We start from the raw sequence: 25,415 nt of genomic DNA, 5'->3' as shown, positions 1-25,415 counted from the left end.
TCCATCAATAAATAGCCTTATTCACCTTGCTGTGCCTTTGAAGCAGGTATTGTTCTGGAAGTGTTGTGGCATATAAATTTTGCTAGGCATACTTTCTAACTATGCTGGTACTGCTGTAGAATATTATAAAAGGCAATTGTTCCCCAGAAAGGTCCATAAGCTGTGATTTATTAATGAAATGCCAAACCTGGGAAACGAAGCAAAGGTCTCACGAGTGCAGGGTAAAGTAAATAGCATGACAGAATACACATAATGAGTGCTAGCAAAAACAACAGAAACATGCATACAAAGAGAAGATGCAAATTCATTCCCCTCCTGGATGGTACTGAACGTTGTCAGCTAAGAAATTTAGTCTGAAAGTCACTGAAGAATATGCTCAGATGATATCCATACATATAATCCCTCAGATAAATGGCAATACGATGCCAATTACAGCACAAAATAAAGTCATCACAATATGGTATAAAATGACTTGTCTTGGCTAAGAAGCACCATGCAGGGAAATTCAAAGAGGCAGCATCCCCTTTAAAATTAGATCTGAAATAAAAAACAACCAACTGTAGCATATGAAAGATCAGGATAATACATATGTCAGTCACATGCAGTGAATATAACCTGAAAACCACCACAATTTCCTGCACCATATGTACCTCCATCACACAGAACAGCCAAGTATGTTCTTTTAAAAAGTTATAAAGCACAGTAGATATATTTTTTTTAATTTATGTGAAATGATAGAAGCATCCCCCTCCTCAGATAGGAGCAAACTGCTGCACACCATCATGTGCTCCTGCTGAACAAGCAGAAGGTAACTTTAGAGTACAAATGTATGAGGGCCATCAGTATGAGGTGCAATACACTCCCCCAGACTGGCCAGGTGCAGAAGCCACTGCTTCAAGTTAGGTTTCCAGATCACCCTGCTGAATGAGCCCATTACATCCATGAGTTTTCCCAGTATCAGCCCTCCCTATACTGGGTACAATAGTGAAAGTGGAATCCTACCCATCATGTGCTCTGTACACATAATCCACAGCTAAAATACAGGACAAGCTGCTAATTAGGCAGCGACCTAAAAATGCCATGCAGCGTGGCACTTCAAACATCTGAAGGGTCTTCCTTTCATGCTCATTGAATTATTATGACATGTCAAAGAAATAACTGTGGTCGTGATGATAATGCCAAGAACTGTCCTCCCTCCAGCTCACCAGGTGTTCCCCATCTCATCCAGCTACAAAATGCAGTGCCCTGGCTACCCTAGGGCCATCTGAAGCACCAGATTATTTTTCTGACCTTGTGAATGGCATGTTTGATATCCACTGAGGGAATACCGAATCCATTTCCTGGTACCTCTGTAATCCATCCAGAAATCACACCACATCCATTCCTCACAGCCAAGGCTATCTTTGACAATGAACAATAAATAAATGTCACCCTCTTTTCCCAACTATTATAATTTCTCTGGGATGCAGGCATTTTCAATACCACCCCCAGCTTTTGTCACATCCCCAGCACACTGACTGAAGCCTGTGTGAGGAAGCTCACTGCAAAGAGTTGTGCAGAACAAGTCTTACTTGGGGAGCTGTTCACAGGGAGCTCTCCAGCTGACAAGTGAGAGTGATTCACACTGCACAGAGAAATGACCCAGAGAACAGAAGGTATACACAAGGAGCTAACAAAGCCATTTTTTAAGTGACCTCCTCATTCAATAAAGAGGAGGACAACAGTGAAGGTGCACAAGCAGGATGAGAAGGGAGGCTTCTCTCTCCAAACAAACTGGAGAGCTGCCTTCTCTGTTTCTGCAGTTTTCAGCACTAAATCCCGATCTAATAACAGGCATGTTCCAAGGAAAGCACCCATGGGTAGAAATCTTCCACTGTTTCTTCTCTTTTGAGGTATAACAACGTTCACAAAATGAAACAAGAAAGCTTTGTGCCTTAGATGTCCTTTATCAGCACCACACATACATGCCCAACAGAGTTATCCTAATCACAAACGTCAACAAATTAGCCCTGTTTAAAATTCAAGGACTACAAAGGCAGAAATCCAATCCATGCATTCTCTAATTACCGTCCACACAAAATATTCTGTGAGTCTCCTGTGAGTTTGTGCTGTGGATGCACACTCATCACCTCTTGCCACTGAAAATCAGTTCAATGTTCACTGGACCAATGTCTTCACTGCTGCCAAAACAATTTCTGTCATTTCCATTCTCCATGCTGCAGAAAGGAAAGCAGTGATGCTGCTGAGAGGTTTTGTTCTTTCTTGCCCCTGCACACCTTCACTCTAAAGAGAGAGGCACACAGCCTGCATGCCTGGTCACTCTACAGTCATTCCTTAGGAAATTGCATGCTATCTCTTCCAGGTTAGACCTTGCAATGAAAAAGGAGAGGAAAACGGCTGCTAAGACTGTTCTGTTTGCTTCAAAAAGAAAGCAGAACATCTTACACTTTATGAAATGTGAGAAATCAACTGATACATCTCGTGCTGCCTCTAAGCTGTAAAACACTGAGTAAAGCTTGTCTGGGGCTTGACTAAAGGATGGTCCTTCTTGGGGGAAGCAATGCCCTATAAAAGGCCAATGCTGCTGCATTTGTAAAGATGCTTTCCTAAGACCCTAATCTAATGAATACTGCCTGCAGTACATGTACCCTGAACTTCCCTCTCCCTGTTATAAAAGGGACTGTTTGAAGCCAAATGGCATCATTGATTTCCAGGAAAAGTGCTGCTTCCAGTTTGCTTTCCTCGATAATTCATGTTGCTCAGTCCAACACAATCATCTTCATACCACTGAATGGCAGTACTGTGATTCAGAGATTGTGTGAGTTGTTAAAAATTAAATAGAAAATAGCTTCAGAAATGTAGAATTTCTTGAAAAGCTAAATATTTTAAATTATACTTTTAATTACATATATTCACATATATTCCATCCTTCAAAGTGTTCCAGGCCAGGTTGGATGGGGTTCTGAGCCACCTGGTCTAGTGAAAGGTGTCCCTCCCTGCCCATGGCAGGGAGGTTGGAACTGGATGATCTTTAAGGGCCCTTCCAACCAAACCCTTCTCTGATTCTACACCAAGGGCTGAGGGAAACATGTCCAAGTTGATCCCCAGGAACCATCACCAGTTCCATGTTCACCACAGGTTTGTTGGAAGCTGCAAGTGCTCACGAGAGCACTTTGTCAAGATGGTTCTAGTTTTACTGGATTAGATACAAAAGCAGATCACTTCAGATCCAATTTATACACTGTTTGGAGTTTTCAAGGATAAACACAAAGGAATCTTTAAGAAAAATTTCAAAGCATCTATCAAGTAAGCACCAAAAGAGTAAAATTCATGCTGTTTAACATTAACAGTGGTCAAGAGCAAAATTGAACTTCTCACAAAAAAATTACAACTTGCAGTTTCCAGTCACAGTGGTATTCATAAATCCAGACTGAATCAGGTTTTTTTCAAGTAATAAAAATATGATAAAATCTTTTTCAAGCAAACCAGCAATATTCTTCCTACATATAGTTCTGACAGCAGGAGAAGAAATAAAATGCAAACAAAACTTCAAAGAACATGCAATAAGATTTTTCAGAAGTCTTCAGTACTGGGCTAATGAGAATTTTATCATTAACTTCCCTGAGAACAGGATTAAGTCTAATACAAACAGTTCTGAGTATCTCTAGCAGTGAGTAATGAAGGCAGGAGGAATATGAGATGATGTACAACCTGCAGGTAGAAGTGGTGAATACCTAATAGGGTGTTTTCCCGTATTTCCCATACAGCAGCTGCCAATGTATTATCTAAATTAATGACTCTGCAGTCTCAAACTGTTTGGTTCATTTTCTGTCTCTTATCAGGAGCACAGGGAAGACTGCCAGGGTAGACTGAAAATGTACATGACCTGCACATTTTAGCATAACACAGGTATTAAAAACCTGACACCCTTCAACTATGCTTTTCAGCTACACATACATTCAAGGAAGAGAAGATTCTGTACTATTTCCAAAGTGACTACCAACACCTTTCTTTAAGAAGCTTCCACAACTCAACTGAAAGAGAAACAGCTTGTAACTCCCTGTGATCCACAAAAACCCCTTCCATGGAAGAACATATCTGACTTCTGACAAGGCTTGTACAGTCTCACTTTCATTTCCTCAATATGATTAATGGCACCTCTGAAATGCTGAATTTGGAAGTATGCCTTACCAACTATATTATTTACACTAAAGAACAATTTCCAGGTCATTTCCGATTTCCCACATTCCGTACTCTGCTGACAAAAAAAAATCTCCTCATCAAGTTGTATCCAATGTTTAGGTTTTAGAAGCATAGCAAAAGTGCAAATAGAGGAATTGATTTTATTTTCAAAAGGCTCTGCAGATGACAGCTTCCAGTCCTGTTTGAAGTAAGTGACAAAAAGCCTAATGACTATGGGAGAGGCAGAGATGCTTAACAATTTCAGTGGGGTTTGGATCATTAACAATAATTGAATGTAGGAGTCCAGGCCAAGTTCTGCCCTCAAATCAGACCAATTAAAGAATGAGACATTCAACTAGAGAGACATTTTCATCAGTTGAGCTTGCCTGCATTAGTTATTACTGGTATGGTTTTTCACCTCCCTCCAGCACATTCCAGAGGAAAACATGTGCTTCCCAACCATTTCATCTGAAGATTAGGAAACAAAAGTGGTTTTTTTTCCTTATTATGTTGTATTGCACAGCTTTTGGTGTTACCTTGAATGCAGCAATGCAGTGTAGGCTGAGTAGTGCCATCACCAGCACCAGGAACAGTGTGGCTAAGTTCCTCACATCCCAGATGGACTCAACCAAAGGGATGCTGCCGACCTGCCAGTCATAGCACAGGGTGATCGGTGCCAGCAGGAGCCACGCATTGAAGGCCAGAAGGTAGGAATAAGTTAAAAACCTGAAAAAGAAAACAGGTAATGTAACACATGGAATGACTGACAGCACAGAGAACATCTTCCTCTGGCATATACCACATACTACACAGGAGGAGGAAACAACAAAAAAAACCTGATCAACAACACTGCACCAACCAGCAGCAACACACCTCTGTGCCAAGAGAGATGCTAGCATAGGTGAGGGGCACTTTAACAGGTCATTTGAAGAAATAACAAAAGATCAGTAATATTTACATGGTTTCAGCCTTTGGAAAACCAACAGAACTTCAATTGGTATTTGAATGTCAGATTTTTAAGTGACTTTCTGCCAGCTTAAACAATAAATGAATAACTACACAGATACATACATATATATTGAAGTTTTACACAGTTCACTGCATCACTGCTGCAATATAAAATACCCCTCGAGCTGGGCTTAACTTACAATTTAGGACTTCTTCTATCTGCACCACATGGAGCAATTAAAGTCAGACCCTTCTCTCTTTTCTCTTTGCAAATCAAGGCACAGGGAGAGAATACAGAAAAAGGGAGGGTCAGGGTGATTCTTAGCCGATCCCATCGCAGTTTCTTAGGACTGGGGCCAGATTGCATTAGATGTGCTACGGAAGTGATGGGGAAGTAGGGATTTCAAATTGTTGTAATCTTCAACAGTTGTTATTCTCAATAGAGAGGAAATTAATGGAGAATGCAAATGGGGAGCATGCTGCCCTCTGGGAAGTATGCAGGGCTTTCAAAGGATTGAAAAAGAGCAGCACGTGGTTAAAGAAAACAAGAAAAAACCAAATCAAACCAACATCCCTCTCTGCCCCAGGCTTTTACTTCTTGGCATCTACTTGCCAAAATGTGCACCTAAAGTTGAAATAATTCTAACTGCAAGAGACTGCAGATTGATTATTACAGCAATTGTGAAGTCAACCAAGTAAAATTGTGACAGCCTTCAAAGAGACAAACCCATCCTTGCCTTGCAAATGGAAAAGTCCACATCGTACACAGTACCAAAAATGGCAAATACTCCAAACAAGGAAAAAATAACATTCTAACCTGCATAGGATTTCTTCCATCTGAGCCTGCTTTGGCAGCTGTTATCACACCCAGTTGCCATGGTACCTTGCAGGTTTATTACAGTGGTAGCAAAGGATGGCAGAAATGTCAAGGCATGTAGACAGAGGATTGTCTCACTTGCCACTGACAAACATGCCCCTCTGCAGTCAAAATGCAGCCCCTTACAACATTAGATCTGTGGCAGAATGGTAAGACACTAAAGCTAAGTGTGACTCCAGGCAGGAAGTTCCCAGATGGGTGTTGGGCCCTAAATCTCTGTGAAAACATATTTAAATAACTACAAAGTCAGAATATCAGTTTCTCTTTTCATCCAAAAAACAAACATCTCCAGCAGCACAGTGACCCAAAAGCAAGGAGGCTTACTGAGCTGGAATGTTTCACTGTAAAAAGTTACTGAGGCACATTCTCATTTTCCCACAGATCTTTCTGAACTCCCAATTCTGCAAAGTGGGATATTCCCACATTTTTTAGCTATTTGATACACTTGATTTACAGCCCCCCCCCCCCCCGCCATTTTCCTCACCTTCCCCATCATGAGGTACTACAGAAAAGGGAAAGAAAGAAAATCCATCTTCTCTTAACAGAGGCAGCAATTTAAAAGTCAGTTCCTATTTAAGAGAGCATCCCTCAAAAATATAAGCTAATTTTGCTCAAATGATTTTTAAAATTTTAACTGTTCACTCTATCTAAAGAAACAAATGTGTTTTCTAGTCACCAACCCAATCTCTTCTGGCACACATTACAGAGAAACACAGCAACACAAAATCTGATGAGACTTAATCACACCAATGCACTTACTCATGGCATTATGCGTGGCCTGACCCACCTCTGCTCAGCCACAATAAAAAAGACTTCTCCATCAGCCTCAACACATCACCTCAGAAAAGGCCTTCATTTACAGCTACTTACTTCAAAGCCAAAGTGAGATCTATTTCTGGCTTTATTGTGCCAACAAAAGCATGTCTGTTTAGATGAATCTGAACAACGCCATGGCGTGTCACACTGTTAGTACACCTGTGTATGTTCGACAAGATTTCAGAAGAAATGAGCTAGTTCTGCACTCAATGCTTTAGAAAAGCCCAGGTTTTAGAGGGAGGCTCCTTTTATGCCCCGGCATATTAATATTTTCAGTAGGCACCATAATATCCATACAAGTTTGTATGCAAACCACACCACACAGCAGAAAACCCTCCCCTGCTTACTGAGACTGGGCTGCTGGGTAGGAACAGGATGACATTCGGGATCTTTGCCAACTGCAGCACTGCACTTACAGACAGACTAGCTGCTTTTCTGCATCTTCACTGATAAGGCAGGAGCTGATATAACCTTACACAGCACAGAATAAATAAGCAGTTTGCTACCATAACAAATTCAGTCCACTTAAATCAAGAGATATTAAGAGTAGCCAGATCAGTGTGAGTTAATGCATTTCTGCTGGAAAGGTGGGACAAGCTGCTGTTGAAGATGGGAAGGCAACTCCAGCTCCTCACTGATGAGGACAAGTTTGTAAACAAGTGTCCATTTCATACTTCTTATGAGGTTTCAGACTTTCTTGGGAGCCCTGCACACAACTTGCTGCCAGAGGCAGCTCCCAAAGGAGAAGCACAATCACTCCATTCCACTATGGCAACAATCAGTCTTTAAATACTCTCTTCCAACAGCGAAATATTTTTCTCTTCCAACAGTGAAATATTTTAAAGCCTGTGACAATCATTACCACCAGTGTACAGTCAATTGGTTGGCCTGTGCAGACACCCTACTGGAGAACCCAGGCCACATCTCCTGGCTGAGCTCCCTCATTGAACATGCATGTGACATTAGCAGCCACGGGAACTGAGATCCATGAAGGCACTGCCTGACTTTTGGAGGCATTTGTAAGCAGCAACAAAGTCTTGAGCAGGCTCTGAGTCAAGCAAAAGTTTGGATATGTCTTCAGCACTGGTAACCTCTCCTTGAAAATGATGGATGGCTGTATAAAATAAAGCACTTATAAACTATCGCTATTCTAGATACTAGGAACAGAAAAATAACAGGATGCTAATAATAGTTACTGACAATCCAGTACTGCTTTTATTTATGGCTCTCAAAAGCATATGATATGCCTTTGCATCTATGTGGCTCTTGTATCACAAGCTAAGGAGAAAGCTAACAGAGGAGAAAGTCTAAAAGAAACCTCTTACCAAAGCTGACACCTCAAGGAACTAATCTGCAAATTTTGAAAAGACTTGAATATTCTGAAATCACTCCAGGAGCTAATTACATTTCAGCAGCCTACCTGCAAATGGCAACAAGAGTATTTTCTTTTAATTAGTTGACTGAGTGAACTACATTTTAAATTAATGATCTTCTTGATACTGCTTCGGGTATCTGCTGGAATTCCAAGGGAGAAAAATTCCTGCCTGTAGCATCTCCCACTCTCTCAGTTAATCCCATGAAAATCAGAGTATTTATATAAAATGCTCTGTATTTACGTAAAGGTGAGGGGACTAGAAGATTCTGCCTCTTAACTGGCAAACAATTTCCCCCCAGGCCAGGTAACAGCATTTGCATTGCAGCATATTTTTATTTGCAAATTGAACACAGAAATCCAAGTTGCAGAGGGTATCAAGAATTCTTTTCACTTCTCATCGTCTCTGGCATGCTCAGAAAAACACAGTTCCTTCTGTAGGTAGCCAGTGTTGTCATGGCAATCCAGTTTGTTTAGTTCTAATTTTTTTTAGTTTCCATGTTCTGTTGCATGCTTTGAGACAAGTACAGGATGACTCATATCTAGAACTTGTTGCAGAAAACAACTATCTGAACTGATTGTTTCTGCTGCAAAAATGAACACAAAGGGTACTACTCAAAGCCATAACCATATGACAAGAAAATACTTGAGGAATTGTCTGTTACCCATTGCTGTAATAGAGACCAGCGAGCTTGGAAAAGCCCTCATCTCAGCCCTGCCAAACCCAGGCAATCAGAGCACAAAGAATGGGAGACTAAGTAAAAAACAAAAAGCAAGCAAGACTTATAGAAATTTAAGAGGTGTTTCCTGTCTTTTCTCATTTTGGAGCAGTTTAAGCTTTTTCCCCACAGCACCCAAGGACTGAGATTATAGATTTCTTTCTAAAGCTGTGCTACAAGAGTGATCACAAAACTCTGACCATGTCCCACCAGAGCTGCATGGAAAAGTGAGGGGGCCAGTGATCCTATTTTTTTAAGTGCACACTGTGCTACAACCTACCAGTCACCCAGTTCTGGGACAACCCATCCCATTCCTGGCAGGTAACCCTACCCACAAAGAGCCAGCAGGTACCCACCTGCAAGTGAAACCTCTCCCAGCACTGGGGATTTAGCAAAGAAAAGGCAAACCATTCCTCTAGTTGGGGAAAAATGGACCTCTCTAGAAGGCAAGTAATAAGTGCATTTAACTAGTACTTGAGGAAAAAAAGAAGGGGAGGTATGAAGTAGGTGAGGATCTGAAACAGAAGCAGGAATGCAGTTTTTGCCCTTTCAGAAGTCACAGACCCTGATAATGCTCTTCTGGCATGACCTGCACACTGCCAGGCACTCAGGGAGGCTCCAGTTCACTATAAGGGTAAGAAGAGCTTTTTTATTAAGGAAAAGAGCTTCTCATTTGTATTAACAGCTGAACTGATTTTGGCTCAAGGCTCTCTTCATCCTCTTACAAAGTCCTAAACCCAAGTGTGTTTGACAAGTCACCTCACAATAATGTCCTCCTAGGACACATGTGGCTGCAATTGTAATCAGGTGGTGGTATTTCGGATATTGTCTTCAAATTGTATATATTTACACTCCCCCTAGGGAACTCCCAGTCCAGTCATACCTTCCCACACAAGTTTATTTTTCTGCTCTGTATATTGTCAGCCTAAACATTTTCTTTTCAGAGCCTTAGAAGAAAAAAATTCCCACTCTGTCTATCCAGCTCATTCAAAGACAGTGGAATAAACTACACAAACAAGCAGCAGGCAGAGAAATTCCATCCAAATGCAAGTATAAATTAGACAGAAAATACTTGTAACTAGAAAAGTACCTGTGCATTCCCTTTCATCAAACCTTTTGCATTTAGAGAAAAGAGCTGCCAATCAGTACAGGGGAGTAGCAGGGAAGACAGGGATAAACAGAGAGCTGCAGCTTGATGAATAGCAAGGTTACTCCCCTGGAAGGTGAGGACATGGAAAAAAGCAGATTGTGTTGTCTTCTATAGCTACACAGCCTGAAGAGCTTTCATCTGGAGAATGGCTCCCTCTCAGTTGTTTCAACTGTATGGCTAAGAATCTAAAAAACACCAAATTCTTTAAGAGTAAAGACTTTGAAAGACCCTGTGAGTTTCCAGTGAAACCCAAGCCTCCTGTCAGAATCTCAGTGCTGGAAAACCTGGGATTGACCCTGCACCATTTTCCTTCTGCAAACCCCTGTGTGCTGAGGGTGAGGACATGCCTTGGGATAACACCTCAGTTCCTCACTAACAGCAGCACATTCCAGAGTCACAAAGCCCAAATTCCCCAGCAGTGCACAGCAGTGGGCAGCTGCTTCACAACAGGATCACTGAGGCAGCAACAAATGGAGGGTTCTGTGGACAGCCACTGAGATCCTCAAGAAATTAAAAACGAGATCTGATAAACCCACTGCAATAACGTTTCTGAAAATGACTCGTATCCCAGAGCATCACCCACCCAATGCTGGAGGGAGCCAAAGGGATGTTCTGGGCACTGCTCAGCCTCAGACACTGACCACTCCCTGCCCCTTCTGTGTGGAAGCATTTTGGAAAGCAAAATGCTTTCTGGCCTGTAGGAGCCAATGGCCTCTGCTTTGGCTGCAGCCTCTCTAGCCCACAGGCAGACTCTGGCAGGGAAGGCTTGTTGTGTGACCAGCAGCTGCAGCAAGCACCACAGCCATCAAACCCCCGAGCAGCACCACCAGGGTTACTCATCACACCAACAACACCTGTGAGAGAGATGCTGGAATCTTTCATGTGGCTGTGGGAGCACCACCTTGTCTGCAGGGTGGCCTTTGCTTTGGAGCACCATCTTCCAGCCAGGCCTTCCCCCAGCTCCCACCACCCCTTGAAATAAATGTATGGGCTGTCTGGGTAGGCATGAGAGCAATTTCTACCACCACTGCTTTTCTCCCTTTTGTTAGAAGTGATCCCTGAATGCTGGGTGCCTGTAGACATTACTCCTAGGGCTGAACTTAAACACCTTTCAGCACATGAAAGAAAGCACTGACAAACCAGGCAGAACTTCAGCATTCAGGCAGCGTGTGCAAGCCTGGCTGATTAACAGCTGATATGTCACAGGGGCCTATTTTAATGCTATTTTCTAGCCTAAGGTCCATGAAAACTCCATATCAAAGTAGTTGCTACACTTGACTTCTATTTCCTTGGCAGAACTGGCTGGCACAGGGACCCATTTTCCCAGCACAGGTCCATGGTTTGCCTCTCGGTAGTTCATTCCCTTTGAAGTTACAACTGGGATGATTAAATGCATTGCTCAGAAAACAGTCATAAATCTCTGTGAAAAGGATTATGTGCCAGTTTTTATGTATAAGCACTTCTTCAGCTTTCTGCAGCACTGAATTCTCATTTACCTGATTGAAACAGCAAAGCAATACAGAAAGCCAGCTTACAGAGAGAGCGGTTCAACCACAGGACAATGTTATCTCAAGGCAGTCCAAGTAGAAATGCATTAACTATTTAAGGAAGCACCACAAATAACCTGCTTCACGCCCAGGGTGATCAGCCACCAGAGATCACAAGGCAAATGCCAGCAGAAATTAGTATAACTTGACTCCCAAAGACACAGTTTTTTAAAAAACAGATTTTTAGTTAGAAATTACAGGTAAGGTTTAAACTGTTTCACACAGCTTTAGACATGCTGCACAATGGATTTTTCCCTTGTCTTGCCAGTGCTGGTAATAAAATCTGTTTATCCAGAGGCCTCCCACTTCTTTCCCCTCAAGAAGGGCAGAAGAAAAAAAAACATTGTGCAGAACATTTGAAGCATGTCAGCCCTCCACTCAACACCCCCCTAGCTCTGTAGCTGCACTTTTAGTACACTGTTTACATAAAGCTGGGCAGCCCTGAAAACCTTCCTAGTTGCATTCTCCCTCAAGTTCTGTCTGATACAAGCAAGAATGTTTGAACAGAGGTCTGGGATTAGTTTTTCTATCTCAAATGTTGCTTACCCATAGCAGATTTTGAGATCAAAGTCTTTATTCTTTAAGGTAAGGCCACTGGAGACAGTACATCCTGCAGTGCACAACAGGCTGGATGGACAGGCTTTTATAGCAGGGCTTAGGAATAGCAGGATTCCCAACACCTTCATTTCTGCCTCCACTGAGAAAGGCAATGATGAACTCATCAGCATCTCATCTTCTCAGACCATCTTTGCCAAAGCAACACAATGAAGGCCATGGAAATGAGGCTCTCATTTATGTCACTAAATTTTGAGGTGTTTTGGAATATTACTTGTAATTTTAACAATGGTAGTTTAGTGAGCATGATGAACGGTTTTTCAAGAGATGACAGTTTTTAAAGACTGAAAACTGTCATTATTTCAGCATATTATGCCCTTCAATTGTTAAATAAATCATTATCTGTCTATTTTAATTTATATATTTGTGTTGTCCAAGATTGGAGACAGTTTTAGAACACACAAGCATTTTCTAGGGCCAAACTGACCACATCAAAGCAGTGACCAGAAGTCCATGCCAAGTAAAGCATATAAGATGATAATTTTCCCCCCGTTATTAGCTGGGGAATTGGATGAGTTGGAGTTCCTGACTTGGACGTGGCTTCTGCATATTTAGTAGCCTGGATTTCTTATTTCAACTTGGCAAATCTCTCTTTGAGCCTGCATAAACGTTCAGCACACTCCTGGTATCCTGCAGAAAGAACCTCCCTAGCTCAGCTACCTGTTGCAGGCCACTTCCTTGGCTTGCTTAGAACCTGTCTTAGAGCTCTGAGATTCATTTCATATACCCAAAGTTCTACATGCCCCTCCTCCTCCACACAACCATGGAGGCACAGACCTCTCACAACCCCTGTCTGCAATGAGTGCTATATCAGCTCTAAGGGATCACAAATTCTGACCTCACAAGTCACACTGCTTTTTCAACCCCCTAACTTACACCTAACGTTGGCCCCAATAAACCCTGCAAAAGTTACAATGCTCCATCGGGTTCATCCTGTGTCAGCCAAGACCCCAGCTCCAGATCTAACTTAATGAATTTCACTAAGACTGACACACATTTCCAAACTACTGTTTTTCTTTTTTTATTCCACTGTTATCAGCCTTCCTTCTAGTCCCACAGAGCTGGCCAAGTCTTAGGATAATTTTCAACTCTGTTGAAAACCATAACATTTATCCTGGCGAGACATGCACAAAAATCACATTTCCAGCTCAAATAAAGACAACTCCTTGAAAATAGAAAACTCCCATTTGTGATCTAAATAATCTTCAGAGCTACAAAACAACTTGCCCACTGCCTGAGAATAACCCTTGCCTCAACTACAGTAATGATGTTACTAATCACTCCTAGAGGACTACCCAAAACTGATCCTTCTTTTAGTTTCTGGTCTCCACACCAAACATAGCTCTTCCAATGCCTTCTTCCCAACTCAACCCAACTTCCAATTAACATCTTGACTTCAGTGCTGCATCCTAATTACTGTTGTCAAAACCTTGTTAAAAGCTTGCCACACCAGCTCTTCACATGCTGCTGCCAACTGTAGCTGTCCACAGCTGAGGAACACACACTGCTTAGGAGCTTCTCTGAAGCTGGACTGTAAACACAAACATTCCTGTGGCCCTCCTCTGGACTCACTTCCACAGGTCCATGTGTTTCCTCTGCTAAAGACCCAGAGCTGGATGTAGCATGCCAAGGAGGAGTCTCACAAGAGCAGAGCAGAGGGGCAGAACAATTTTCCTTGACGTTCCTGGAAAGCACACCTATGCCACTCAAACCCTGCCAGCTCCACCTGACATCCCAGTGCTGCACTTGGGATGACTGGCACAACACCAGCTCAGCAGCAAGAGCTTCAGCTTGACCACAGCAAGATAAAGTCTCAGGTGAGAGCTGTAGTTTGAGTCTGACAGAGGAGGCAGAAAAGGTTTGTTGCCAATACTAGGGCTGAGGTCAAAAGGTGCATCACAGGCTGTCAGTTCAGAGATGGTTACTGGGTCCCAGGGTACCTGCAGGACTGACACTGAGACCTACTGAAGGGATGGATTTCCTGAATGGAAGGTAAAGCCTTCTGGGTAAATTGGCTAAAATGAGGATTAAGATCAAGCTCAGCAGAAGTGGAAGAACTGGGATAATTAAAGGGTTTTAGAATCCCTTCAGAACAGTAATACTGCTTTTTACAGGAATGGATTTCCTTAATTAGGTTTGGAGTAGGTAGGAGTTGCTGGACTGCAGGTGAAGTCAGGGCTGCTCTGGGGCCAAGGGAGGACATCAGCCAGCAGCACTCTGACTTGTTTTTCCTAAGGCTGTTAATAAAATCCGCAGTGCCAGTGGTAAAAATAGTCACTGCTTCATACCCTGAGAATGACTTAGCTTTTGGGCTTAGAAAACCCTGCTCTGTCATTACAAGAGGCAAAAAGACAAACATGCAAAAGAAACATGTGCAGCACAGAAGAGGTAACTGAAATCAGGCCAGGATCATTCGTGGCTCAGTGACCCCCATCTCAGCATAAACATATCAAAAAGGGACAGCAGCAAATCCTTCATGCTGTGCTGCACTGAGTCTGGTATTAATAACTCCACTAGAAACAAACACGTCAGAGCTTTCCAAACAAGACAATGTGCTTCCAGGAAGCACCATTAGCCTTGATGATAATAGGACCTGTTGCTATGTTACCATAAAGGTTCCCCAAATGAAATCTAGTGCAATTCTGCAGCAGATGCTGAATAAGGATTGGTTATCTTAACCTGTGTCTCAGCTGCAATTTCACTGTTGGAATGAGGAGACAGCAAGGCCAGAACATGACACACAGGAAGATTGCTCCCATTTTCATTTGAGACATCAGGAAATTCCTCCAGAAGGCTCCAAAGTCTCTTTCAGTAGCTGAACAGAGCAAACACTCATACACATGGCCCCTTCACCTTCACTGCTCAGTCACTGATATTAAACCAAGAAGCATGGTCATCCCCTTTTTATACAAAACTTCAGCTGAAGCCAAAACTCTGAATGCTTCCATCCCACATCTCAGGAACGGCCCATTTTAAGATTTAGGATTATACCTCAGTGACTGAGCTCTCCAGTCCTGTGCTTAGGCAACTAAACTATATTCTTTGGGCTTTGCATAAAAATAAGCACACATTTTTCAGTAAGAAAGTATCTGTAACACAACCCTACAGCAGGACCTACAATGTGCTTTGGGGTTCAAATAGTTCTGGTTCTTTCTACTCCAAACAGAGCAACACCAAAAAGTAATTAAGTTTAAGACAACACAGCGAGTTTGTTTTTTTCATTGTCACCTGCAAACCATTTTAGTGTAGGAAAATGTAACATCAACAGCACACTTTTGACTGCTGCCATCCTACCTTGTCAGCAAATACGGTGAGAACGAGGCTGGATTGTCCTGCTCTGAAAACATTGGCATGGAACCTCCCATTATCCAGAGGCGGAAATACAACACGAGGATCACCTTGAAAAAAGAACATCTCAGTTAGCAATGCACTACTAAGAAGAGCTAAGGCCTCCAGCAAATGTTTTGTTGTGATAGCTCTCCATGTTGTGCACAGTCAGCTCAGCACTTTAGGCAAAATTCAAGTTTGCCACCTTCGGGTGAGACACCTGCCAACCCTCAGCACACTGGGGCTCTGTGTCCCTCTTCCCTGTCTGCATTACTGGCAGAACTGACACATCTCAGTACCCACCACAAAGGCAGCATTCTGAAGGACAAATCTGTCACTCTGCTGCAGTGCAGGCTGCAGAATTGTGCCACTGACCTCCACCTAAATGCAGAGGGGAAAGTCATGGGGGATGACTTAGAAGTTCTTATCCTTTATCCGTGTTGGCACAGGTGTAAGGACAAGCTCCATCAGTGTGTCTCATTCTGTGCAATCCTAATCCCTGGAAGGATTCCTGCAAGCTTCCACTCCTTCACCTTTCTGGTAACCACTTGTCAAAGGACAAGCAAGGGGATCTGGCTGCTGGAGCAGCATAGGGAGCTGCACACCCAGAACATTCCCACAGAAATGTTTCTTTTCTCTTCTGCCACATGTTGAGTCCTGTGTGGAGCACATCAAGCAGTTTTTATAACTTACTGAGCCCTGCATTGGCATTAACAGCATGTCACTGACAAGGCAGCTCATTGCCACAAAATCCCAGGTATTTAGGGCAGGAAATACCTGCAGATGATTACATGGCTGCAAGGGCAACCACTATAAATCAAAAGAACGTTTGAAGTGAAAACACAGTAATGTTCTTGTTTCTGCCCAGCTAAAGTTTTCTAGACTAATTTCCCAGCCTAACTTTGTATTAAGATCTACCATCTGAGCTATCTGAGTCTTCTGGGATATCACTATGCATTGTTCATTCTCATCAAATACCCAGAAATACATGGTCAAGCTCATTCATACTTACATAGCTTATCACCAAAGCAGCTCTCTTCAAAAAAGGCCTTGCAGTATACAAGAAATTCTGGTTGTTATTTGCAGTCAGGTAGCTGAAATATAAGGAAACAAATGTGTGTTGAAGTACTTTGGAACACTAACTCGTTTTTCAAGTGGAGAAAAATGTGCACATTGATTTAACCACCCTAAATGCAATAATAATGACATCACTCCTACTCTTCAAATGCCTTTCCACATAAGTAAAATACTGAGACTAGTTCAAGTAATATACATTATAATTCATTGCAGTTTTGCCATCAAAATCTGGTTTTGGTGTGTTTGTTAGTTTGTTTCTTGTTGTTTAGGGTTTTTTTTTTAAAAATATTCAATTAACCCCTTAATTCTCAGAAAAATCCCAGGTGTGCCTCAGTGAGATTGCTGTCTTCAGACTCCCAGAAGACTACACGGAGACGTATTTTTAAAAGGTCACCCAAACAGAGCAATTCAATTTCAGACAGTGATTAAAATGCAAAAATTCCTTGTTCCCAGCACTCTGCTTTATCTCCAGAGAGGAGAATAACTATCTAGCAGAACTGATTCTAAGCATTTTTAGGAGCATATTCTGCACGCTTAAGTTTCATCACAAGTCTGCTGACAAAGTGCTGTGATAATTAATTGCACAGAGGCAAACACACAGGTGGCTTACTGTTGTAGGAATGTTCATAAAACCCTTCCTGTTTCTCAATGAGTAAAATGAAACTGTATTTGAAGCCAAAACTATGCATTTGTTTCAATATAGAGTAGAAGCACTTGCCAAAGACTAAGGAACTTTCTTAATATATAAGCAGTGCCACATCCATGACATAAATTTCATTATAATTCCATTTCTATTGAACCTTACAGATGCTCCATCATTGTAATAAAGCAACGATAAAAAGAAATACAGAAGAGACAACAGGAATATTTTAAGCACATAGTAGGTAAAAAACTATTGAAAAGAATGATAACTTATTTTAAGAAGTTATAAATAGCAAGTAAACAAAATAAATTCAGAAGGAAAACACTTGCATGTTCTTCTGTATAACATACAGTCAGTATCAGGTTACTCTATTTAAATGATTTACAAAACCTGCAGTTTGTATTGCAACACCTTCAAGCAAGCTACCTTTCCAAGCATGAAATCCTCATATGTTTCTCCTGTGAACACTGAGCATATAAAAACACATCTTATTTCCTCTCCAAATTCCTTAAGACAGTCTATCACCTGATTGCTTCCACCCTTCAAGTCTTTGAAAAAACAAACTGAAGCACTTCCTAATGCAGCCAAGAGTCTTTAATACCTGGGGGTTTGTTCACATTTTCTATAGTAGGAAGTTTGCAAGCCTGGTCACCATGGTGAGATGAAGAAAAGATTACACTGCAGAAAAAAATCATCAGGGCAAAGCCAGCCAGAAACAGAGGCAGCATTTACCAAGATGAAAGAAGTACATCTGGATGCTCTGTGCAAAGGAACTGCTCTTCAGAAAACTTTCCTTAAGTGCCATGCCTAAAACTAAGAAACTAAACCACACAGTGTAAAGCAAGCCAGACAACTTTCAGTCTTTGGAGTCTACTTATTGTAAAATGTTGACATTTAAGCACCAAACCTGACTTAAATGTCAGACTAGTCCTGAAGGGCTGAACGCTTCAAAGTGCAAAGTTTCTTGAGTTCCCACTGATTTCAATCAGGCTGCAGCAAGTACAGGGGAGATGAAACTGAGCCTTCAGCTTTGTCTCCCCATGAAAGGTCAGGTTGGCCTTCAAGTGTCACCATGGCTCAGCTCCAGAGCCCACCAGAACCAAAGGAAAGCCTCTCACTGACTTTAACAGCATTTGGACCAAACACCAGGCTTTTGTCCCCTACTGGAACCCTTTATGAAACTCAACCCCCTTATGATTTGCAGCAGGAAGCGTTTGGTTGCACTTTGTTTACATTTTTATGTGTGGAAAGAGGAAAGCCCTCTATTCATCACACTGTCTGGCTCTTTTCAAGAACCTGTTTTCACTCGCTTTCACTTTTAGCTCTCTGCAACACTTTAGGCAGGAATTTTCCATTACAAATATTTGCTGTAGGTAGAATTATTCTGGGAAAAGATCAACTGTTCAGCTCTTTCTCAAAGGTTTCAATTACAGACAGAGGAGCACTTTTATGAGTGTCAAGAAGTCTGCCAACTTCATCCTTGAGAAGCAGCATCACCTCCCACCAGTGACCCAAAACTTATTATCTCCAGGCCGTGTGTTTGCACTCCTCCAGAGAAGCCACCCGTGGTCAGGTAATGAATAGTACAATTAAGAAGTGAAACTTTTCCATTTTGAGAAAGATGCTGTCCTGAAATCTGTCTGGAAACCACAAAAGGTAACATGACTCAATGCTCAGCAAGCCTGCTCTCCACCCATCAGATTGACCTGCAGGAGTGGCAGAAAGGGACAAGCCACCCTCAATGCCTCAGAGCTTTAGAAGAACAATGTGGCCTTCCAGAGCACCTTGCTGGGCTCCCACCCGTGTCAGGGAAGGCAGCTAGTAAAACCAGCTATCCTGCATCTGGTGCAGGTGACAGAACAACACACCGTTTGTGTCTTAAAACTAAATGAACTGCTGGGTGAGGGATCTGCATGAGGAAGTTTGCTGAATGTCAGTGACACACAGCCTGTGAAATGCAGTAGCTTTTTATATGACAAATTGCAGCAGCTTTTTCCATGTAAAATCTCAGCTTGCAAACATATCTAAGGTTACACTGAACTTTGCTCAGAAAACCTTAAGATCAGCCGAAGCTCTTAATTTTGTCTTTAGCTAGGAGAAGCAAAGAAATTACTATTTTAACAGTTAAACTGTTTTATACCCCTTTTTAACAGCTGTCTTGTAAAAAGTCATTTACAGGTCAGATTTCCGCACATTTGCCAACCTCTTCAGGCTGCCAAAAATCCTTCAGTTCATGGGAACCACTCCCTATCACCTGCTCCACCCCACCCAGCACAATTGTGGTGTCAAAAACATGCCAAAACACACACATGCATTCACTGCCACATGAGAGGGTGTGGGACATAGTTAGGGAAAGTGCTGAGGGCAGCCCCACACAGCACTATGCTACCTCCAGAGTATGTGAACATTTCAAGGTGTGGGTCTTCCAGACCTTCCCAAGAAAATGGTAAAATTAGAGGAGAAAATCCAGATCTTCAGGTTGGCTAAACAAGTGCAAAAAGAGCCCATTTGAGCAGAGGTTCCACTTCTGCTTCATGCCAGCTTTCCCACAGAGCAACCCAGCATGTAATTGCCTGTTTGCTATCTTTTAAAAGCCTTTCAGGAATCCTTCCCAAAGCAACCAGAATCACAACAAACAATAAATCCAATGAAAGCTTAATAATGCAGGGACTTCCCTTGCACAGCTGGAGCAGAGGCCAAGCTGTGACAGATATTTGGCAGTTCCAGCTTCCTGAAAAGCATGGCTCATCCTGGAATCAGTTACATCATCAGGACACTCCCAGGTTTTACAATTGAGGACAGCAGGGTAGGTGGCCCAGTAAAACTCAATATGCTGTAGTTCACAGGAACATACACTTTGCTGGTACCAGATGGGTTCATCAAAACAAACTTCTTGAAGAAGCAGGCAGCTTTTTTAATTTGCCTGTGCCACTGGAAGCACCTGGAGCTTACAGAACAGTGTGGGGCAGCTCCTCAGCTGCTGTTCATTGCCAGGGCTCTGTGAGCTATTGCAGACCACTACTGGAAACAGGTTTATCCCACACTGCAGCTGACTCAGCTCTGGCAAAAAACATGAGCTTGCTCTGTGCTCTCTTTGAAGGCCTTCTCAAGGGAAGCAGAGATACAATTAAGATCTGTGATGGACTCTCCATCAGGAATCTCTAAAAGACAAATATAAGTATGCAGCAGAACAAGTGTTGGTATATCAAGAGATTGTTTTGGCCAGGTCACTTCATTCTGAGAAGATCACTGCTCTCATTTATATTCTTCTTAGGAAACAGATCCAGCTCCCAGCAACCACCAGAGTTTTGAACTAGCACTTTCAAACCCCAATACTACAGGAAGATATTGGAAAGATGAATAAAAAGATTACAGCTGTTCTCTTATTCCTAATGATTGAGAATCATAAGACACCTCTAATCAAGAACACTTTTAAACTTAGAAGGGGCTATTTTAAGTCAAATCTTTAGGTCATTGATAGATGCACAGTTAATCCTAAATCAGCTTGACAGACTCCACTGTTGGTAATAAGCAAGTTTTACAGGAGCCATGTGCTGTCTACAGAGACCACCTTACTTTTCCTACTTAAAGAGGACTTTCTTATCATCTGTACAGGCAGCTGAATCTTATATTGGAGAAGTATCTTTTCCACCTTGCTCAGCCTATAACCCTCCTTGAGGACAGCCCTTGAAGAGAAAGTGTGTGTATGTGATATCCTAGGGGAGAAAACAAGAATAAAAATCCATCATGGAGTAAAAAGAACTGATTTTTTCTTTTAATCAATACATTCTACCACGTCTGGATATTTAACTTGCTTAAAGTACTTGTGAATTCAGGAAATAAAATACCAGTCATAGCTGCAGGTTTTGCAAGGGAGAAGAAAAGCCCTCCTGTTCCTCCTTTATGAGTAGAATTGACCTTCCCCACAGCATGTGTGTGGCATCTTCTCTCCTTATCTCCCTGGAGAGCCTTAAGCCCCAGCTACCACTACCCACACAGACTTAGATGCATAAACACACACAAACAGGAGCACTTTTACAGACCCTTTTGGGAGCCATGGAGGTCACAACTGTTTTAACTCATTTTCACTGATAATGTCATGTATTCTTTGTGTACATTTTCAATTGTGACCGTATTTGGAATTCTTGCTGTTTATTGGCTTCTTGGGGGAAGCAAGGGCAGGGCATACACAGCAGAGAAGGTGATCCCACTCATGGCTTTTCCTTATTCTCTGCAGCAGTACATACTTCATTCTGTGTGGGATGAAAGTAGAGGAAGAAAACTGGGAGGAACAGGGAGAGGAAGAGAGAGAGGCACAGTAAGGGATCAGGAATTGAAAGAGAAAAAAGGAAAGTAGCAAAATGAACTTAACAGATCAAAGATGTGACTGAGAACATGAAAAAATGTTTCTCTTCATACCAGACATTCCACCAATACGAGGAGGAGACAAAGTGGAGGGGGGCTAACAGAAAAAATAAGACCCCATCAAAGTCTGGCCACCAGATCCACCAGATCTCAGGAAACCAAAGCACCAAGCCTGAGCTGAAAGCTTCCATCAATTTCAGCCCTTTTACTTTCTCTGCATCACACACACATGAGGCATAGGCTCATTTCTCCCTGTCCTAGCCCAGGCTCCTATAGACATATTTCAAGTTGCTGCACTGTAAGCAGCACTGACAGCAGCTTTGGCTGCTCCCCACATTGAGCTACAAATCCCTATTTACAGCTGCTTGTGCTTTTGACAAGCTTTATTAATTCAGACTGAAAATCTTCCCTTCCAGGAGTTTATGTTAAGCTGAAACTCTTTTCTTCCTCAAAGGTATCAGGTAAAACTCAGTTCAGCTTTTCCTGAAAAAGTAATCAGAGAGATTTGCCCATGTTGATGACATTCTGAAACCGCTTTATTGGGAAAATTCAGTGGTCCCAGTTTGGAGCAGGGATTTGTTGTTTAGTAGAGGAACTGCAAAGATGCTGCTAGTTTTGATTTCAGTGATAACTGACTGTTTCTGGGCATGTGACAAGCCACTGGGACAAGATCTCTATTTGCAATGTCACTAGAGATCTGCAGCAATTCCCAAGGGTCTCCAGCCCTACCAAACACCATCTAGAAGGAACAGCATCAGACTCTCCCAGCATTGCTCCTGCAGAGCCATTGAGATAGGAAACTCTCTCTCCTGCAATGCCTGTATCCAGCCTGGAGACCATGTGCTTGGACTGCAGAGGGCTGAAAACGTGTGTCTGAAGAAGAGGCTGTGTGTGTATGTGTTACAAGGAAGATAAAGGGAGAAGAAAGGAAGGCGGGCACAAAGAGGAAATGGAGGGGAAAAAAAGATGACTCAGGAAAATATATATGGCAATATTCAGACCTCTGCTGCTGTCAAAGATCCAGTGGCAGTATCCAAAAAATCTGCTGCCACTGGAGCTCCATTCACTGATGTCCCCAGTGAGCACTCAGGAGCTGGACTGAAGCACAGGAAGCAGGAAAACCCCTGCTTTCCCCAGGGCAGCTCCACTTGCAAGAGCAGCTGTGCTCTCCCTGAACCAGCCCAGCAGGAGCAGATGAACCCAAAACCACAGAGGACTCCAACAGACTGACTGCTGCCTTTGTGGCTGTGCAGGGAAGATCTGGCAGCACTGGAATACAGCCACTCCCAAAGTACAGCACCACATCCATGGACCACAGTCACTCTGCATGCCCAGGCTTGGTAAGGGGGCTGTTTGCTCAGGCAGGGAGCACAAGGTCTGCACACTATCTAAAACACTCCCTAATCACAAAAAACTATCTTACTTGACAGCTTTTATGTGAAGAAAGGAGGAGGTTATCCTCCTCTCATGCACAAGGTTCAGTTATCCTGAGTGTGAATTATCGAGGTGTCCCTGGGAATCAAGTGTCCCAGTAAAAATTTACAAACAAGCCATAAAAGATGTGGAAGCCTGCTGCTTTCCTTTGATGCTCTCTGTAAAGGGTTTCATGTCACTAAACACACACTGGTCCAGCTAGTTAATTTACAGAAGGAACCACGGTAGCTTTAACATTATACATGTCCAATTAGGGAATTAAGGATCGAAGTTTTTGCTGTTGTCTTTGACAAGGATGTCAACAAGCAAACTTTAAAAAGAAAAACAACCAACAAACAAATAAACAAAATGCAAAGGGCACAGAAATCAATGTCTGTGAGACTGTCACTGGTTTTGGTGATCCTCCTTTCTACTCCATGCATCATCCCTAAAGGCACTGATAGGCACTGATAAGAAACATAGGGGTAGGTAAGAGTCAGCTGGTCCCAATCCCAAACCTTAAACAACTTTTTAAGGAATTTAAAGCATTTTACTGGTACAGAGTTTGACTTGAGAAAGAAGGCAAAGCTGATCTCAATCAGGGCAAATGCTTAGCTGTGAGTTGTTGGGGTTTTTTTCTTAAATATATCTGCTCAACTTAATTATATGTCATCATTTGGGGTTGGGTCATCCCCTCAAAAAAAACTTGGAAATGCTTGGAGAGGCACATAATGTTTTAGTTGTGAGCATTTCTGGTAAATCAAGTAAAAAGTCTGATTTCAGAAGGAAGTATGGTCAGAATTTGCAAAGAAATGCAGGGAGAAGATCACTTGAACCACTGGAAAATGTAGCCTGAAGAGTATTGCTTTATTTCAAAACCTACTTGTAATCTGAAACTACTTGTAAAATGCAATTTAAATTTGTGTTTTGCACTTAACTGGGGGGGGGGGGGAAGGGAATCCATCCCTGACTTTGAGATATCAGGATGAAAAAAGGAGCAGTCCTCACACTGCATTGATGGGGGAGGAGGACTGTGGACATTCAGGACAGTAAAACAAAATGTGTATGGGGAGATTGATCTCTTTTCAAAAAACGTTTCCCATCCTTCAGATACTTTAAACACAGCTTACTGCATGCCAGTACTAAATACTTCAGGAAGAAGGTATTTCCTTTCCAGAATACTCTGACATTTTCTCTATCCCTTTTCTCTGTCCCTTTGCTTCTGTCAGATTAAATAAAGCAATCTGTAAATATGCCAAAGTCATCTCTAAATACAAAATAAATGCTAAAAAACTCCAACCTTCCTCGCTCTTTTCTCTTAGGAAAAAGTCTGCTATTTTTAACATCCTCAAAAATAGCTTGTTCTTTTTAAATGTGAATGACATGAGTCTGTTAGTAATATAGTAAAGAATCAAAATAACATTCTTCAGAGCTGATATCCCTTCAGAGAAACTTTTTGATGTTTGCAATCAAATGCAACTCAATGCCAAAGTTATACTGCAACACAGAGAGAATCTGAAAGAAAACAATTCAAAAATTGGCAGCCAATTACTTCTTTTGTCAGCAGCCCTGTAAGTAAATTGTGCCTGTGCTATTACTGTTGGCATGAAATACCAAACACTGTATTTCCAACAACTTTTATCTCTGTTGCTTTTCCATACAAACATCTACAAATCTTTAAATTCTTCAAATTGAAAATGGACTGGTTCTTTCATCACATATATTTGTGGTTCAGTTACAATAGGGTTCATCTGTGAAAAATAAAAATTAAAATCTGCAATAGCCGGTAAAGATTAGTGGCTTACTTTAAATGGATTTCCTCTGCAAAGCTATTCTTTATATCTCATCTAAACAGATAATAAATGGTAAAAGCCAAAAAGCATATCAATAAAAAAATAATTCTTGGCAGAATTATAAAAAATAATTACATTTTATCCTATTTTGACCACAATTCAGTCTCATCTACTGCCAGAAAAATAAAACCACAAATGTTCCAGTCTTCTTTAAGTCCCTAAGATATATTCACTTTGAACTGCATTGGCAACTTCCAAAAAATAAGCAGTAGTAGCAAGACAACAACATGGTTTTGTAGTCCCCATTTCCATAGAAGTGGGCTTAAATTCTGAAATTTTAAAGTCTAGGAAGAATTAATGATCCAGCACAGCATCTCACAAAAGTTTATGGAATATTGCACTCAGCCAAAAATACCAGCAGCTTCTGCCTTGGGGATTTTGCCACCACCTGTAACACTCCCCCAACCTTTAGCAGGATGGGGCTGGAGCAGTGAGTAACCACACCTTCCCACCTGACTGAGAGCCTCTGCCTCTGGCACCCCTGCCAGCAGCACATCACCCACCTGGCTAG

At 42.0% G+C, this 25,415-nt stretch overlaps 1 protein-coding gene across 1 annotated transcript in view; it reads right to left on the bottom strand.

The window, feature by feature from the left end:
- Positions 1-25,415, bottom strand: part of TMTC1 (transmembrane O-mannosyltransferase targeting cadherins 1) — a 132,392-nt gene that overhangs the window by 65,826 nt on the left and 41,151 nt on the right. Inside the window, exons 6-8 of the mRNA XM_079303430.1 lie at positions 16,566-16,647; positions 15,521-15,624; positions 4,719-4,908 (exon numbers count right to left, since the gene is read on the bottom strand). Of these exons, the coding sequence (XP_079159556.1) occupies positions 4,719-4,908; positions 15,521-15,624; positions 16,566-16,647 (376 nt within the window). The remainder of the gene's footprint in view (positions 1-4,718; positions 4,909-15,520; positions 15,625-16,565; positions 16,648-25,415) is intronic.

Source organism: Erithacus rubecula (genome assembly GCF_903797595.1).
Source record: "Erithacus rubecula genome assembly, chromosome: 4".
NCBI lineage: Eukaryota > Metazoa > Chordata > Aves > Passeriformes > Muscicapidae > Erithacus > Erithacus rubecula.
Note: the sequence above shows the minus strand (reverse complement) of the source record. Positions and strands in the feature narration are given on the sequence as shown.